This window comes from Capsella rubella, unplaced genomic scaffold (genome assembly GCF_000375325.1).
Source record: "Capsella rubella cultivar Monte Gargano unplaced genomic scaffold, Caprub1_0 scaffold_1, whole genome shotgun sequence".
Taxonomy (NCBI): domain Eukaryota; kingdom Viridiplantae; phylum Streptophyta; class Magnoliopsida; order Brassicales; family Brassicaceae; genus Capsella; species Capsella rubella.
Window position 1 is genome coordinate 1,610,464 of NW_006238923.1, and position 16,041 is coordinate 1,626,504.

At 33.6% G+C, this 16,041-nt stretch overlaps 5 protein-coding genes across 6 annotated transcripts; all 5 read right to left on the reverse strand.

Moving 5' to 3' along the window:
* Nucleotides 1-524: 524 nt before the first annotated feature.
* LOC17897664 lies at nt 525-3,284 on the reverse strand. 2 transcript variants are annotated; one of them, XM_023777522.1, is made up of 5 exons: nt 2,523-3,284; nt 1,853-2,264; nt 1,536-1,775; nt 1,144-1,446; nt 525-845 (listed from the first exon to the last, which is right to left on the reverse strand). In XM_023777522.1, the coding sequence occupies exons 1-5, from the start codon at nt 2,936-2,938 to the stop codon at nt 726-728; spliced, it is 1,491 nt and encodes a 496-aa protein (XP_023633290.1). In that variant the 5' UTR covers nt 2,939-3,284; the 3' UTR covers nt 525-725. The 2 variants fall into 2 exon arrangements, with proteins under 2 accessions (XP_023633290.1, XP_023633291.1); XM_023777523.1 differs by having other exon boundaries at nt 1,536-1,772; nt 2,523-3,276.
* A 1,295-nt stretch (nt 3,285-4,579) lies between these two features.
* Nucleotides 4,580-5,986, reverse strand: LOC17900814 (zinc finger protein CONSTANS-LIKE 12). The gene is made up of 4 exons (XM_006303699.1): nt 5,522-5,986; nt 5,246-5,437; nt 4,850-5,154; nt 4,580-4,754 (listed from the first exon to the last, which is right to left on the reverse strand). The coding sequence occupies exons 1-4, from the start codon at nt 5,984-5,986 to the stop codon at nt 4,580-4,582; spliced, it is 1,137 nt and encodes a 378-aa protein (XP_006303761.1).
* A 626-nt stretch (nt 5,987-6,612) lies between these two features.
* On the reverse strand, nt 6,613-7,899 carry LOC17897817. The gene is made up of 3 exons (XM_006303657.2): nt 7,609-7,899; nt 7,293-7,501; nt 6,613-6,937 (listed from the first exon to the last, which is right to left on the reverse strand). Exons 1-3 carry the CDS (start codon nt 7,738-7,740, stop codon nt 6,766-6,768), a joined length of 513 nt encoding a protein of 170 aa, XP_006303719.1. The 5' UTR covers nt 7,741-7,899; the 3' UTR covers nt 6,613-6,765.
* A 606-nt stretch (nt 7,900-8,505) lies between these two features.
* LOC111828557 lies at nt 8,506-9,608 on the reverse strand. Its single transcript, XM_023776770.1, has 2 exons — nt 9,141-9,608; nt 8,506-8,793 (listed from the first exon to the last, which is right to left on the reverse strand). The coding sequence occupies exons 1-2, from the start codon at nt 9,476-9,478 to the stop codon at nt 8,730-8,732; spliced, it is 402 nt and encodes a 133-aa protein (XP_023632538.1). The 5' UTR covers nt 9,479-9,608; the 3' UTR covers nt 8,506-8,729.
* A 499-nt stretch (nt 9,609-10,107) lies between these two features.
* LOC17899043 (zinc transporter 5) lies at nt 10,108-12,833 on the reverse strand. Its single transcript, XM_006305113.2, has 3 exons — nt 12,079-12,833; nt 11,311-11,460; nt 10,108-10,621 (listed from the first exon to the last, which is right to left on the reverse strand). Exons 1-3 carry the CDS (start codon nt 12,700-12,702, stop codon nt 10,316-10,318), a joined length of 1,080 nt encoding a protein of 359 aa, XP_006305175.1. The 5' UTR covers nt 12,703-12,833; the 3' UTR covers nt 10,108-10,315.
* Nucleotides 12,834-16,041: the final 3,208 nt, after the last annotated feature.

Sequence of the window (16,041 nt, forward strand, 5' to 3'; positions counted from 1 at the left end):
ATCTTCTATAAGGTTAACGCTAATTTAACAGGCTACTTAATTAAAGTACCCATTAATCATTTCATTTCCATTTATGCTTTAACCGACTAAACCGGTTTTGTAATTTTTTGGTCCGCATCAATCCGGTCGCATTTTAATTTTGTTTTTCCTTAAATTCTTATCAAAATTAAAAAAAAAAAAAAAAAAAAACAACTGTAAAAAGTGAGAGACTAATTAAAAAGAAGAAATCTAATTGGATTCTTAGATTGTAATAGAAGTAAATAAGATTCTCAAACTTTATATATTTAAATCTAAGGGTAATTAGGTAGGTAGCCTAATTTTGAGATTAATATCATTTTCCATCAGGTTCACCCTACATTTAATCAATTTCTTCAGTTGACTATCAAAAGTTTTGTCAGAAGTTTATTGTCGGTGTAATTTGTTTTGGTTCCACATAATAAATTACCCGGTTTATCCATGAAAGAAAAAAAGAACATGTGTTAGTTAGTATTAGTAATAGAGTAAGTCATCCTTGAGATGAATACTCTAGAAAAATTGTTACGACTGGTAAATATATCAAAAAATTTGTTGTAACTACAAAGCCCCAAAAGCTGAAAGGCAACCCAGCCAATTAATTAACAACATATTTATTGTGTAAAGTTGTATACAAAATAACTAAAACTAATTTGTTGGTTTTGGGATTGGTAATATCGAAAAAGTATGTATTAATTTGGTTAACGGTGAAATTAGGGATGCATAAAGATGAGCTCATCCTCTTTGCACTCTCGCAGTCCAATTTCCATAATCTTGCCACCAGTGGAAGAAGTAGGTAATATATCACAACACTGCCTTCTCGGAGCCTTCAACTACCACATCCAACATTCAAATACTAGTTCAGCTAAACAAACTTAAATCAAAGTAATTAGGAGATGTAGTAGTCAAAACTATATGAAATACTATATAATGCTATTTTTTTAGAAGTCACTACGTATTTGCTAAATATACCGACGTCCACCCTTAAACTGCAAGAGAGTAATTGACATTTCAACAAATATTACTAACCGTGACTAAAATTCTACTATGAATTATCCTATTTTATTTAAACACCTTTTGATAAAATATATATATATATATAAGGAAAGATGAAAAGATAGAATGAATTACTTGTCTGATATCGAGATCGAGTCTATTTGAAAACACTCTAATCTCTTTGATTTTGCGAGGGGATGTAATGGGATCGTAGGTGCAATTCTCATAAGCTTGCTTGTAAACACTAATAATGGTCCCGTTATGGGGACTAGAAGAGACATGTTGCATGTAGAAAGTGACAGGTCTTTGGCAAGGATCAGGATGAATCTCTCTTGTGTTGAATGTGTAAACACTTGCCAATCCGCCTGAGTTTTGCCATGGTTGGAACGTCTCTTGTGTCCGCAAAGCATCCGTTAGTAACAAATGCCGACTATCAATCTAACGTATTTGAAACACACATATTAATTTGGATTATATTAAAACATTAAGGTTAACGGAGTCATCAAGATAAAGTATATATATATAACCTGAACAGTATAGCCCCAGGAGACGGAGATGGTCCAAGAGTACCAACGGTCATAGCAAACGGAGAGTTGAAATATACGGAGAGGGTCGAGTTCCACGGCGGAGAAGAGGTGGCGGACGGCGGAGAAAGTGGTTGAGTTTGGAAAGATTGGGTCAATGTGAGCCATGTGGTGTAGTGACACCAACGGTCTCGTTGAATGTGATGTCAATATTCCCAATGCATTTCCCCTCACATCAAACTGCTTAAAATATAAAAACAAATAGTATTTTTTAATAATATTGATACTAATTATTGAAAAAGAAAAAGAAGTTTTAAAACCTGATGGAAGCCAGGCTCACGAGACAATTCAACTCCAAGCTCAAGGACACAAACATGAACCCTAGAGTCTCCTCCGTACAAATGTGGATACCGTTCGATACAAGAATCAAAGTTTCTAGCTAAAACATTAGCCAAGGAGCTGCTTAAGGCGAACCCTCCACCGCCAAAAGCCATGTTGTGTCCGAAAACAGAGTTCTGTTCATAAATCTCCGAGCTCGATCCTATGTAATGCCAAGACGTGTGGTCGTATTTGGACAGCGTTCGAGCGAGGTTTTCTGGGATGAATATTGTATCGTCGTCTCCAAACACGTACCATCTTACCTCTTCCGAAGAAGCGTTGAAGAGCGTGACGGTTTCTAGAACGCACCGCGCAATTCGGATCGCGTTTCTATCACCGCCACTCCAAGTATACCTGTTTCAATTTTCATATAATAAAAGTTGAGTTTACATAATTACAAAAATCAACTGACAACTATATAATAATAATATAATATATTAAGAAATTTTTAAATTAATTAATAGACGTTACATTTTAACAATATACGTTACAGTTTTAAACAATAGACGTTACAGCAAATAGTCCTGTATTTGATTTAAGTAATAAAATAATCCACAACTAATACGTATTTTTTAACGGAGGATGAAATTAAAGTTGAAACTAATAATTTACCTGAACCGAGAAGTATCTTGGGAAATACAAACCGGAGGAAGGAGATCAGAAGAATCTGTGTGGTTCTCCGAAGACGGCAAGGGACGGTCAACGAAGACGCAGCCTCTCATTTTCTGAGCATCCCACCAAAGCTTAACGTATTCTCGACGCGCAGGCCACGAGTTCGTGCTTGAGCCTATCCCAAAGACGACGTGGTCGATTTTTGTAATTAGGCTCTTAGATTGATCTTGATCCGAAGATGATGAGTAGCAGGCATGAATAAGGTTTTTAGAGTGAAGCCTCGAGGCCGAGATGAAAAGGTAGACCAAGAAAATGAATGCGAAAAGTAGTATGCAGTTTATCATACGCGTCGCGATAGTCGAAGAAGAAGAAGAGGAAGAATGGGTTTTCGATACGGGTCGAAATGGAAGATACATTTCCTTACGGTTCGACAGAGACAAAAATGTCTACCAAGTAGGATAAATTTTGGTATGTTAGGTACCTTTATATAAATATATATATGGGAATGGTAAGATCTTAAATCAAGAATATGATAGGACGGTGGGTATAATAAAGTATAGTGGTGGTCACGGCGGTCGTAGAGGCGGCGGAGGAGGGAGAGGTTGATTAGAAGGAGAGTAATGGGGTCATGTTTAAAAAGCTTTTAGGGTAGAAATTAATGGTGCCTAACTATAGATTAATATATAGTTGTGAATTGTGATTGGGTACGCAAGCTTAAACGAAGAAAGAGCTTGTAAAATATATTATTTGTGTATTTAGAATTCGAAATTCTAATTGGAGTGTTGGAGTCTTTTTGGACTAAATACGTTATTCCACTTTGTGTAATATTTTTTTTTGCTATATAGAGTAATGCACAACTTATTTGGAGATGCTTATACGTTTGGTAGTGCGATTTATATCACTGGACGATGACGCGTGTCAATTTATCTTCACTTATAACCGAGATTTTTCATTTTAACAAAACGGATTTTTAGTTTAATAATAGAGACTTTTTTCCTTTAACAAAAATATTTTTCCTTTAAGAAAAAGTTTCTTAATTTTATTTTACAATAGAGAAAAAAATTTTATCATACAAATAAGTTTTTTTTTCCGGCCATTGCAGTAGATATTTTTCGCCTTTTTGTCACAGAAGATACATGTTTCTGTTATATATATGTTGATATCATTATTAGTACATGTTAGTTCACAGAAACAAATCATTAGTTAATGTTTAGTAAATGTGTACCTAGATCTCGTTTCTAATATTATTCGAGTCAATTGTAAGTTTACAAATCGGACTAGTCCAATTAAGAAGAGATGAATAAAAGGGCATATGTAATTGACACATTAAAATATCAAGAAGAGATGAAACAAGCAACGTTTAGTAACGTAAATTTTGCTGCCCACAACATGTGCAGTGTCACAAGATCCGAGCCATAGGGGATGATATTAATATATATAACTAAGACATGCATGGTTGAATTTTTGTTTCGTGAAATATGATTAACGAACTTGTTAATTAGGAAAAGTGAAAAAAAAAATGGCATGAAAAATACGTATCTTTAATTTGCAAAAAGACGTGGTTTAATATACTACTGACTGACTCACGTGGACACTCCCCTGTTTTTCTAGTTTTGATTTAGTTTGGTTGGTCTTGCTTCTTCTCCAATATTTATAAAACTTAACCTAACCAAACGTAACATAAACTGATGAACCGAATTGACTTCCGGTAAGAGTCTAACCAAGATTTTTAGTAACTTATCGTTTTTCGTGATAAGTCCTCTAATTTTTTTAAATCAAAAAAATAAAATAAAAGAAATTAAAGAAATAATCTCTAGAATCGAATCAACGCTAGTCGAGAGCGTTTTTGACCTCTCGGTGACTTTTGCAATCGTCAACTGTCAAGCGTGTGCATCCAGCGGAGTTTTGATATGTAGACCAACCAGACAGAACCAGAGAACTACTACAACACACCCTTGGGCCTTGGATAAACATTATGAATGGCTAAACCGTGTATTATTACCGATGATGGTCATATGCATGATTGCAAGCATATCTTTATTGTCCTTATTGCTGTCTCAAAATTGAGCTTGGTCTATCATCAGCTCATGATTTTTATTAGTCCGTTTCTTAACATTATTAGCTCGTGGGTCATAATCATACTCTGCATCAGCTTTTGTAAATCTTCCTTTCATTCGTCTCTTCGTGTCAGCTGTAGACTTTCGAGACTCGTATCTAATTTGCTTCCCAAACCTGCATTTTTTGTTATTAAATTTGAACTTGTAAGTACGTATAATACACTTGGCATGGAGTTATATGTAATATATTTCATGAGATATAATACCTACTTGCGTTTCTTCTTCTTTTCGAAATATCTCTTCTTCGCCTCTTCTCGAGCTTCCGGAGTATATCTTTGAACACGTCTTCGATTCTCCCATGGTAACATCTCATCGGTTAAAATCAACTGCGATTGTCCACAGTCAAGTTGAACAAGAGCGTTAGGGAATATTGCAACATCATTGGTCTCTTCCTTTGCTTTTGAACCATTCATTTGATTTATATAGTAATCTTGAGAGCTTGCATTAGCCAAAGCTCCAATGCTGTAATCTTTATGTATAACCGATGACATACCCGATGATGAAGATGATATAATCTGTAACAAGAAAAACAAAAAGAACGTCAGGATTAAGTCGACCATTAAAGCTAAACAGAACCGACAGAACTGATCTGATGGTCGTTAATACCTTGGTCGACGTGCTCTCTGGATTGTGCTTCGTTAATTCATCGATTAGTTGATCATTTAGGATCAAATCTTCATTGGGGTTATATTCTTTTAGGTCTAATAATACTGCCTCGTCGCCATCAAAAGCGTTCAGCAAAACATTATCTATATATTCTTTAGTTTCATAGCTATTGAAGCCTGAACATGAACTATCCTGCGTAAAGTACATTACATGAATTACAAACACAGAAATTAAATAAATCAAAAGACAAAACAATCATTGGTATATATACACTACCTTAGGAATGTTCAAAGAATGGGGCCGAAGCATCGGCACTTGTTGATCACTATAACTATTCTTTGTATAATTATCAATATTGCTTTGAAAGAATTCAAAAGATGATGACGAGTCCTCATTAATGAGAGGTAAGGAACCATAGGACAATGGCGAATTGCGATCAAGAACAGAAGATGAAGAAGACGATGAATTAGAGGAATCGAAATCAAGACAACTGTATTGCGAATTATAACTAGAACCACCGTCTTGAAGAATACAAAAACGTGAGAAGATATTAGGGTTTAAAAAGCATGTTTGGCAAAGGCACAAGCCTCTATCAAGGCATTGGACAACCGCGGTTTGGGAAACGCAATTGTTACACAACGGAATCCGCGAGTCATCGTGGCTTTTCACAGTCTCATAGTGTAACCTCCAGTCACATTGAAGACAAAGCCTAACCAAATGATCGCACAATGGTGATCCCATATTTGCACTTAATTTCAAAGAACCAAAAAAAATCAAAACAAAAAAAAGGGATACGAACAGTATGTATGAGAATTTGAGATCTCTAAGTTTGAAAGATAGTTTTGAGATCTTTTAGTATAGCTTGTGCTTCTTAATTTATACTATAGGTTATTGTTACACGTGTAAATATGTTGACGTTATGTAGTATGAAGGCATATTCATCGGGATGTTCAGTTTGCATTATAGGGTTTTTGGATGGCAAATAGGGTAAATAAATGGAAACTTTTTTTTTTTTTGTACCTGACGGGAAAAGCGAATCTATCTGCGAAAATTTCGAATTTTCAAGTTTAGAATTTAGAATAAGCTTTGTTAGAACATTCTTAGTATTTCGAGTCTAAATATAATTATAATCAGTTTTGAATCTCACTGTTATAACGTTTTATCCTTAATCCTTCGGTTTCATCTTTATCCTTCTTTTGTATTTCCCTTATAAATTCAATAAATCATTTTTGAAGAAAATTTTAGTTTTTTGGTGAAATTTCACTACATATATCCACGTCAACATAAAAAAATGTCAGCACTGACCTATGCTTCATATAGTAAACTACACTAGTACGACAAAGACAAAAACACAAGTATTCTCAGAATTCTGAACATCTTAGTTAAGTTATCTAGCTTCAGTTATCTTTGTTACATGAGCTATTATGAAACAAGAAAGAGATAACGATTTCTTTACAAAAGAAGCGGAATTGAGAAAGTCTATGAATATACGAACATTTCACAAATCAACGGCGACTTTTTTAAGCTACAATAGACGATACGTAATAAACGACAGAGACAAAGGCATGGACGAAACTCAGGTAGGATCCGATAGAGAGATAATGCTTGTTTGTGAATCCACACTCTGTTCTTGACTCTCTGTTGGACCATATCCCCATCGCAAGTGCCCCCGCTGCAGCGAGTCCTGCGAGCCTGCTCTCAACCAACATATTTTAATTGTCTCAAATTTTAAACCAATATAATTCATTCAGTCAAGAGCTTTTGAACAAATAATGTTACTGGTTTGAAATACGCTATAAAATGTTTAATCTTGAAGCAACCTTGTGCAAAGCTTAAATACGTAGTGATGATTCGAAATTTTCCTTAGTTTTTCTTTAAAAAATACATAGATTTCTTCTATTTCTGAGAATGTAATAATTTAATAGTATTTCATGATGTTTCTCTAGCTAAACATGATATAAATAAAAACCTATTAACTATCATTTTTCTCATGATGCATGACATTGATGTATTTTGAGTTTTAGGATTGTACTTAAAAGATTATTACCAATTGAGACCAAGGCATATTATGTATAAGTTTGCGGTGATCGTTTTAGTTACGCCGCCGACTGTTGGGAGTAGACTGGAGATAGAGCATCCGATCACATTGGCAATGACATGAGCTGCTGCCAAACATGACACTGCGATTATCCCTAACGTGAAAGCTGTGTTGCTTGGAGCTTTACACTCGACCATCCACACCCTATTGTGCTTCACCTGCCACATATACCAAAAACAAAATATTTTATAACTATGCATCATCTCTCGTCATCATCATCATTTATTGTTGACTATAATATATATATAAAAAGACATATATTTACATCTTGTTGGGCGACTTCGGCTTGTAATCCGACATAACCAGCGACGATATCTAAGCCCACGATCAAAACAATGCAAACAGTTATTGTAACGCAGAAGCATCCTTTCTTCCCCGTTTTGTTTCCCTCTTCCATATATGTTTTATAAGAGGTTAAATAATAAAGGGTGAATCAAGATGAAGCGATCTGATTCTTTGTGAAATTGAGAAGCTTATGTGCAGGGAGTGGGAACAGTGCTTCTTTTTATGAGATAAATGGATTAATATATAAAGAGAGCTGGATTAGATTGGGGCTAGCGTGGACAATGCCTAAATGACTAATTTTGTTCGTTCCAATCTATATATTAGTAGTAAGTAGTTAAATAAATGCGTTCATATCCAATACTAAAATGAAAACCACAAGATTCTTGAAATAAAAATGGTCTCTAAAGAGACCAATTTTAATAGATCTTTATTAAATAATTTCGAATATGATTTATAGTATAATGACATGTGGGGGAAATGATAAGTTATAGCTTATAAGACACCATGTGTAACAGAAATAAGATGAACTAGAAAAAATAGATATCTTAAAACAAAGTAACAAGACTGTATCTACTAACAATCAATAGTCATGGAAAGACAGAATTACACAAAATCAAATCCAAAATCATTTTTCACTTTTTGTATTCAATTTTTTTTTTAATTGTAATCTGTTTTTTTGTTGTTGTTGTAAATATTAAAAAAAAAACAGAAAAAACTTATCAAACATTTGTCAATACACAGATGTTATGTATTCATAATAATCACTATAAAAATATAGTAATTAAAAATGTGAGATATTTTACTTATAACAATATATATATATGTAAAAGTGAGTAATCTTTTGGTTTGTTTATTACAATTAATAAGGAAATCTATGTATAATTTGACTTCTCTTATTTTATTTAATTAACTGTTTCTCAATATCAAACAAACGGAATTCATAATGATCACAATTAAAGTGACATAAAAGGATTAAGAGCCTCAAGCATTGTAATTACAAGAATTGTTACTAATAATCTCTCGAATTAAGGTACTACGTAAAAGCGCACAACATTGCAGAAGGTGAAATACAAGAATCATGAATACACACACTACACACTTTCAATACATGAACGGAGAAGGAGCGAAACCGGGTGATGCTATATGGTATGTGATTGTGTTTCTCCTGCATCCAAACAAAAATTACTCCCATCTATTAATTATAACAAAATATACAAATAGTGGTTCATTTCATTTTCAGTTTTGTCACCCATTATAATCCTCATTTGTCTCTGTTATATAATTAGTCCTACTAATCAGTGATCACTAAATTAGCTGATGATTATCAGAAAAAAATTATCAAAAACATATCCTTCAACAAATCTAAATTTGAAAAGCTACAATTAAAAACAATGACATTGTAATATATATATATAGAGTATAATTGATTTGCATATAAGAGGAAAAGAATCTCCAGAATAATATTTTTTTTTTAAAAGCTGAGAAGATAGAAAAAAATGAAAAAAAACATACCAGGCTCTCTTAATAGTAGTACGATCTCTGCGGGAGAAGGACGCCGTTTCTCTGGCTAAAAATTTTCTAAACGAAGGATCAGTCTCTCCGGCGGAGACGGTGGTGGTGGATGCGTCTTCCGAAATAGCAGAAAGAGACGGCCGCCACCGCCGTATTCCGTCGATCTTTCTCCGCTCCGGACAAAACGGCACGTGACGATTCACATACGGAGATGTCGTCCTCGTCATACGCGCGTGCGTATCAACCACGGTGTAAGTAGAAGAAGAAGAAGAAGAAGATGATCCATCTCCATCTTTCGAAGGTGAACGATAACACTGACGGATCAGAGAGAAAAACATATTCTAACTAAAACGTTTCAGTTTCGGCCTTTAACTTTAAGTTCTGTTTTTTTTTTAATTATCCAAAGTCTGTTGAGCTATCTCTAAACTGTATTTATCAGTCAATTACTCCGAAACGTATTAAATTCTAATTTCTGCAACAAATATTGTGTGACGTTAACCATTGCCATTTAAGGATAATGGTTTATTTTTTTTAGGATAATATCTATCGTGATTAAGTAACTGATCATAGCTAATTGGTAATCTTAGGATAGGATTTGTCATCTAACTAGGCAATGTATTTTTTTATAAAAAGAAATACATAAAAGTATTCTATTTTAAAAATATACAATTGGGAAAATGAGTCAGATACTAATCCATTTTTCCAATTTTTTATTTTATAATCTAAAAACGTATGATATTTTTTATAATTTGATTATTTTCTATAAATATAGTTAACGTTTATTTTAATCAACAACCAGTCAACGTTTTCTCTGTATTTAATTCGGCCATCTGTTAATAGTTTTATTTTAGTTTCTGACATTGTAACCTCCATCATAAATTTGTTTATTTCAGTAAAAAGGTTAATCTTGACATATACATAACATATACCATAAGATATTTCCATTTTTTCCCATTTACATATTTTAGAAAATCGAACTAAGTACGTACTGTATATAGTTTACCATACATTTTGTTAATTATTACACTCTTAAAATTTCGTTTCAACTATTTCTTACAATGTATGAACAAAGACTATAAACTAGAAGTGTACATTTTAACTCTTGTGACCACATATCATCATCATCATCGTTTTGCATAAACAAACGGGCTATGTATGTATAATGGGAGGCGAATCTAAGCCCATTTAGCTAAAAGTGACATAATTCCGGCCCCAACAAGAAGAGAGATATGGGCCATAATTTGAAGTCCAGTGTTAGATTGCATCTTTGGGTGCATAAAATCTGCTGCGAGAAAGTCTACGAGAGACATATAGATGAGGATGCCTGCCGACGCTGCGTTGAGCACTCCCTGGACGATCAGAGCCGTTTGGCTCGACTCGTTATAAGAGTTTGATATTGCCATTCCCACCGCTATTCCCACGGGGGTCGTTACAGAGAAAAATAACGCCATTATTGTAATTGACATACAATTGAATTTTCCCTGCAACATATATACACAATTTGATCAAATTTCTATATCTCGGTCTACACGAAACATGGTATTATTTTATATATGATCACTATTATCTTTCGCCAAGTTTTACAGTATATGTTTGTAATCTAGAGTGTGTATTTGATGATTTATCTGATCATGTCAGAATGTTTGATTATTTTCCCCCTTAACAAAGAGAGTCAAATTGTTTTAAAGAAAAAAAACAAAGAGAGTCAAATGTTTGAAAAAGACAATGTAAAAACAGTATATTTGTCAAACATGTATTCAGTCAGAGCCATTAAAACAAAGGTTCAACTCTTGCATGCATTGGTAGACGACGAAAATAATTTGAGTAGCTATCATCATGGTCAAAATATTGTACATTTGTCTTTTTGTAATCAATTGAAGAAGAAACAGAAATATCTAAGTGGAGAAAGTCAGATGATGTGTGTGTTTGTGTAACCAAGAGTTGAAAATGGAATCGCTGTTTGAAGTTCGCAAGTGGAGGAGATAGATAAGTCAAAGATAGCCGAAATGATGGACGACACACGTTTTATGTAAAATTCAGTAGATAATATCAATGAATACTATACACCTTAATTATATATACCTTATGATTCATATAGATATGAGTAGCAGATGAAAAAAAAACGAATTATGAAATAGGAAAATTGTAAAGTAAAGATAGTATAGTTTACCTGAGCGATGCAGCCACCAAGACCAAGACCTTCGAAACATTGATGAAACATTAAAGCAGCAAAGAGAGCTTTGGCCGTGTCTGGATTTTGTGATGCCCCCAGTGATATTCCTATTACCACTGAGTGTACTATTATTCCCACTTCCAACACCTATTTTTTTAACAAAAATTGAGTTGTTATTATTAGCTTCACTGCTTTACATAAAAAGGATTAGGAATCTATATTGGAATCTTTCATGCGAAAACTACGTAAAGAGAGTGATGAAAGGGGAAGCCAAACTCATATAATGGACCCATCATTTATCATTGTATCTCATACCTTTATGCTTAGTTAGTTTCATACACACGAATAAGATTGCATCTTTCTTTGATCTAATTTTTAGGTTTCAAAACAATTTTAGTTGACTCACTTTTTACGTTACAACTTATATTAAAGGGTACAAACCGTATTAACAGTTACTTTTGGAATAAATTACTATGTATATTAAAGAGTTTTTGTTTTATTTTATCTATCTTTTAGGGGACCAGAATATGTGGTCAACTTTCTTCGAAAGAATTTGTTTACCCGCATGGACCAAAAATCCATGCACCTCAACTTTACAAACTCTTAATATTATATACTAATCGTAATTTAATAGTATTTAAATGATATATATATATATATATTTAAATTTCATATAATCAGTAATTGTATCATTATATATATATATATAAAGTTAAGAAATAAAAAATATAGTGGTGAATTTAAATATTAATTTAATTAAATAACCTGAGCCACAACTCGAGTCCGGTGAAGCTGAACGTCGGATTCACCAGATTCCACGCCAACAATCCCGTGCGTGTGACCATGAGCATGCACGTGCAACCCGAGCTCGTCTCCACCGCCGCCGCCACCGTTAACGCCTTGTTCTTCACCGTCACCAATCTTCTTCGACGTCTTGAAATGTAATCTATGAAAATACGACGTCGCGAAAGAATCAACGGAGAGAGTCAGAATCGCTGCGACCATCGCGATAAACCCTGTGAACGGAAACTCCCAAGCTTCTCCTTTCAGACACGGTGACGTCAGCTTCTCGTAACCTTCCGGTAACACATGCATAAACCCCGTCGCCAGGATTACGCCGGCGGCGAAGGCTTTCGTCACGAAGAAGAAAGTCGTCTCCGGTCTCAGAGACGGGAAGAATTTTCCAAGTAACGGGAACAGAACGCCGATTACTCCGGCAACAAGAACGGAAGGTATGGCGGCGATCTTGTATTTAGTAGCTCCGGCTTTGTTTTCTCCGTCTTCTTCGTGTGAACACTCGCATTTTGATTCGGCGGCGGATGCGACGATGAGGAAGAAGGAGACGAAGAAGAAGAAGAGTAAGAGCTTGACGTTATGTGTGATTCTCATCTTAGCGATTAGGGTTTTGCAAATGTGTTGTGTTGAATCTCTTGACGATGATATTGATGACGAGAAGAAATGTAAGAATAAAGGACAAAGTAGGGGTGGAGATTGGAGTGATCGTTCTAGTGTCTATCTCAGCGAGTGTGTATTTATATCTTTTTACAAGTGATATTCTAATGTAAGACTTTATTTATTTTAAAATTTTTAAAATTATATACTTTCTTATGGCATTTATATACACATAATTTTTTTTTTGTTTTTTTGTTTCGGTGAGAACTCAGAAAAGATTAACTCAATAATTCAAAGAAGAAAAGACAGAAAAGAAAGAAAGATAAAATTAGCTCCTGCATGTCCTTCAAATTAAAACTTTAATGAATGAACATGTACATATTTATTTCACTCTGAATATTTTAAAATATTTTGCTAAAAGCTTCAAAATAAAAACAAATTAAAAAACTTACTAGTATCGTTTGTTTGCTTTACTCCATTCAAAACAAATAATACTCAAATTATTCGCAATCATTGAGTTATAATACCAAATAATATGGCCCATGTGATCAGTGTAAACAAAATTCACTAACAATCTAAAACAACTAGTAATAAACAAAAGGTGAATACGGTCATCGAAAATATTGTTTCATTTTATTCGTTCGGCCATGGTACAAAACTACAAAATAGTTGAGGGCTACTTTATATAGAAGGGGAAATAAAAAAGGAAAAATCGAATATTTTAGAGATTAGATTTTCAAAAGTAAGAAAGAAAGACTAACGTTTACGTTCAAGTCCAGACATGCTACGTGTATGAAACTGTTTTTCTCGTGAATGATATTAAAAAATACAATTAGAAGTAGAGATTAAAAATAAAAGAAGCTTTTTAAACTCTTTTTATCCTTAAAAAAAAGTATGTCGTGAGAATGTCGACATTAAAAGTACGGAACTATCTCTAAAACAAGTTGACTAGTCTCTTTTTGTTTAAGCACATGTGAAGTCAAACCACTCAAAACTCTGATTATGTCGATATAATGACTCTATCTTCCCCTGTTTCCTTTTCATGGTTTTCTCATTTTCCGACTTCTTTTAACATCTCTTGACGTACCTTTCTTTGGGTGTACGCATCACAATCTGTTACTACTTTTTAAAAAGATATTGCCATAGTAATTAGCCAAGGCTTAATTAACCAAAGCCAAATGTTTGGTACCTTTGATGTGGCATGAATTTACTACTGCTCATACATCATATACATATTCGAAATATATGTATCAAAGATTTTGAAACTAAATCACGAAAACCACCAACAAACAAACACGAGAGATAATATCTCCCCCTAACCGGAAGAGCCCAACAAAAAAGGTCACGAATTTTGTTTCCCCCCCCCCCCCCCCAAAACTCTGGAGTTTCTAACTTTTCTAGTTGTCTAGCAGTGTAAATTACCATTTAGCATAATTGAATTTTAGCTTTTATGATGTGTAAGTAGATATTTGTTTATGTGGTTCTCATCTAATATGCTAAAAACTTTTTACAAGAAAAGAAGTACATGTTTGATTTGATTATCTACCAATAAAAAAGATGTTATCCACTCATCAGTTATTTATATATACTATTTATTTTATGTTTTAATCGATTGATCATTTGTGCCTCCAAAATATTATTTTCTTTAACCCGTCAGAACACAGACGTACCAAGATAATTTCTTGGATTTGTCAACGATCACAACAAGGTAATTTCTGTATAACATACACTAATATATATCAATATAACCAAACGATTTGTTGAAACTTTTTAATAAGATATTAATTTTAAAAGCAAAACTGAAGAGAACCAGAACCATTTTTATTATTATTTAATAATACTGTACACAGGTTTGGAAGAGTTGTGAAATTAATGGTCCACATCGAATGACTTTGATTCTTGGAGAAAAAACAAAATGACTTAATAATTTGATTCTTCGAACATGGTTGGTTTCACTTCACATCACCGAAGACTTCCCTCTATCATCGATCTGAAGTCTTTAGGACGTTGTCTTGGAAGGGTATAATCAATATACGACCCTCCTCTTCCATGTTTCTGAGGTGGCCAGTTTTTATTTTGTATTTTCTGGTGGCTGGTAATTGTGAGATATGACAACAATTAATGAATAATTCATCCCCAAGAGACCACAAGTTTCAACGACAAAAAAGAAGAAGAAACGATTATGGGCATTATTATTATAGTATAGACGTAATTTGTCCTATATATACTTGTAATTGTAGCAGTAATTCGTTTTAGTAGCCACCGCACCAAACAAAACTTTATTGTCTTTTTTTCTTCCAAGCTAGGAATAGCATATATGAGTGCCAAACTCTATGTAACGGGAAGCCGTCGGATAATTAAAGAATCACTTTTGAGTCTTTTGACTGATCTTTTGTAATACAATCAAATACTCAATTGCGAGAAGACTTCAAACTTCAGTTTCAACGACTTTTTGATTGTGACGATATTTTTGTTTTGTTCATAATAAGTCTTCTAAAGCTCGTATTTTATACTGTACTATTCTAGTGTTCATATTTCCACTTACGGTTTTGTATATAATCAAAATGAAATCAAAATTTCGTTCAACGTTTGTAGTGTTTAAAATTAACACAATAAATATATAATTATTACTTTCTTAATCAAATTTATAGCTCTTATAATTGATGCATCTTATTAAATGAAGAATTTATTTTATATATCGTCTCTAACAATTCATGCAAAAGAGATTTGTACATTCAACCATTGACTTTATAGTTTCTAATATAACCGGGGATTCTAGCCTAGTAGTTTGCAGTATCGCGCCGTCATGTGATTACATGGATTCATATATACTTGCTAATTTAAAAATAGTTTCGTCAAAGTCAGCATGATAAAATTTTGAACGTTTTTGAATTTGAGTACGCACCATTGTGTCTTCATGCTAACCATTTTGACAATGTTTAACAAATGATTTGGCCTCTTGTCACATTAATCTCTCAAATCTAATCTTTGATAGCAGTTCCCTAAAATATACATAAGTAGTTTTACAGAAGATCATCAAAATGTTCACAAAAATATATCTTTGGCTCATATAAATGCAAAAAAAAAATAGTTTTGTTAGAAACAAAGGAAGCAAAACAACATTCAAGACCAATTTATCCGGCAAGTATATATTGAAAGGAGGCAAAGGTGAAGGTGCATGTGGGAGGTGGATTCAACGATCGATGGAAGCAGTGGAGGCAAAAAGTGAAGAAAATGGTGAGGCAACATAATCTTGCAACGGTTTGCAAAACTAAATTTCTATTTTATATGAACCGGAATTTCTTCTTCTTTATCTTCGGTTATCATAATTAAGGT

What these genes read in the sequence shown, in the direction of transcription:
- LOC17897817 (XM_006303657.2), bottom strand. Translation starts at nt 7,740, where the DNA reads ATGGAAGAGGGAAACAAAACGGGGAAGAAAGGATGCTTCTGCGTTACA. An exon ending in CCGAAGTCGCCCAACAAGAT is followed by an intron (nt 7,502 to 7,608) that starts GTAAATATATGT and finishes TATATGTGGCAG; the next exon opens with GTGAAGCACAATAGGGTGTG. An exon ending in ATATGCCTTGGTCTCAATTG is followed by an intron (nt 6,938 to 7,292) that starts GTAATAATCTTT and finishes GGTTGAGAGCAG; the next exon opens with GCTCGCAGGACTCGCTGCAG.
- LOC17899043 (XM_006305113.2), bottom strand. Translation starts at nt 12,702, where the DNA reads ATGAGAATCACACATAACGTCAAGCTCTTACTCTTCTTCTTCTTCGTC. An exon ending in GGACTCGAGTTGTGGCTCAG is followed by an intron (nt 11,461 to 12,078) that starts GTTATTTAATTA and finishes TTAAAAAAATAG; the next exon opens with GTGTTGGAAGTGGGAATAAT. An exon ending in TTGGTGGCTGCATCGCTCAG is followed by an intron (nt 10,622 to 11,310) that starts GTAAACTATACT and finishes TATATGTTGCAG; the next exon opens with GGAAAATTCAATTGTATGTC.
- LOC111828557 (XM_023776770.1), bottom strand. Translation starts at nt 9,478, where the DNA reads ATGTTTTTCTCTCTGATCCGTCAGTGTTATCGTTCACCTTCGAAAGAT. An exon ending in ACTACTATTAAGAGAGCCTG is followed by an intron (nt 8,794 to 9,140) that starts GTATGTTTTTTT and finishes GTTTGGATGCAG; the next exon opens with GAGAAACACAATCACATACC.
- LOC17897664 (XM_023777522.1), bottom strand. Translation starts at nt 2,938, where the DNA reads ATGTATCTTCCATTTCGACCCGTATCGAAAACCCATTCTTCCTCTTCT. An exon ending in GTGAGCCTGGCTTCCATCAG is followed by an intron (nt 1,776 to 1,852) that starts GTTTTAAAACTT and finishes TTATATTTTAAG; the next exon opens with CAGTTTGATGTGAGGGGAAA. An exon ending in TCGATCTCGATATCAGACAA is followed by an intron (nt 846 to 1,143) that starts GTAATTCATTCT and finishes TGGATGTGGTAG; the next exon opens with TTGAAGGCTCCGAGAAGGCA.
- LOC17900814 (XM_006303699.1), bottom strand. Translation starts at nt 5,986, where the DNA reads ATGGGATCACCATTGTGCGATCATTTGGTTAGGCTTTGTCTTCAATGT. An exon ending in ATTCTTTGAACATTCCTAAG is followed by an intron (nt 5,438 to 5,521) that starts GTAGTGTATATA and finishes TACTTTACGCAG; the next exon opens with GATAGTTCATGTTCAGGCTT. An exon ending in GAAAAGAAGAAGAAACGCAA is followed by an intron (nt 4,755 to 4,849) that starts GTAGGTATTATA and finishes CAAAAAATGCAG; the next exon opens with GTTTGGGAAGCAAATTAGAT.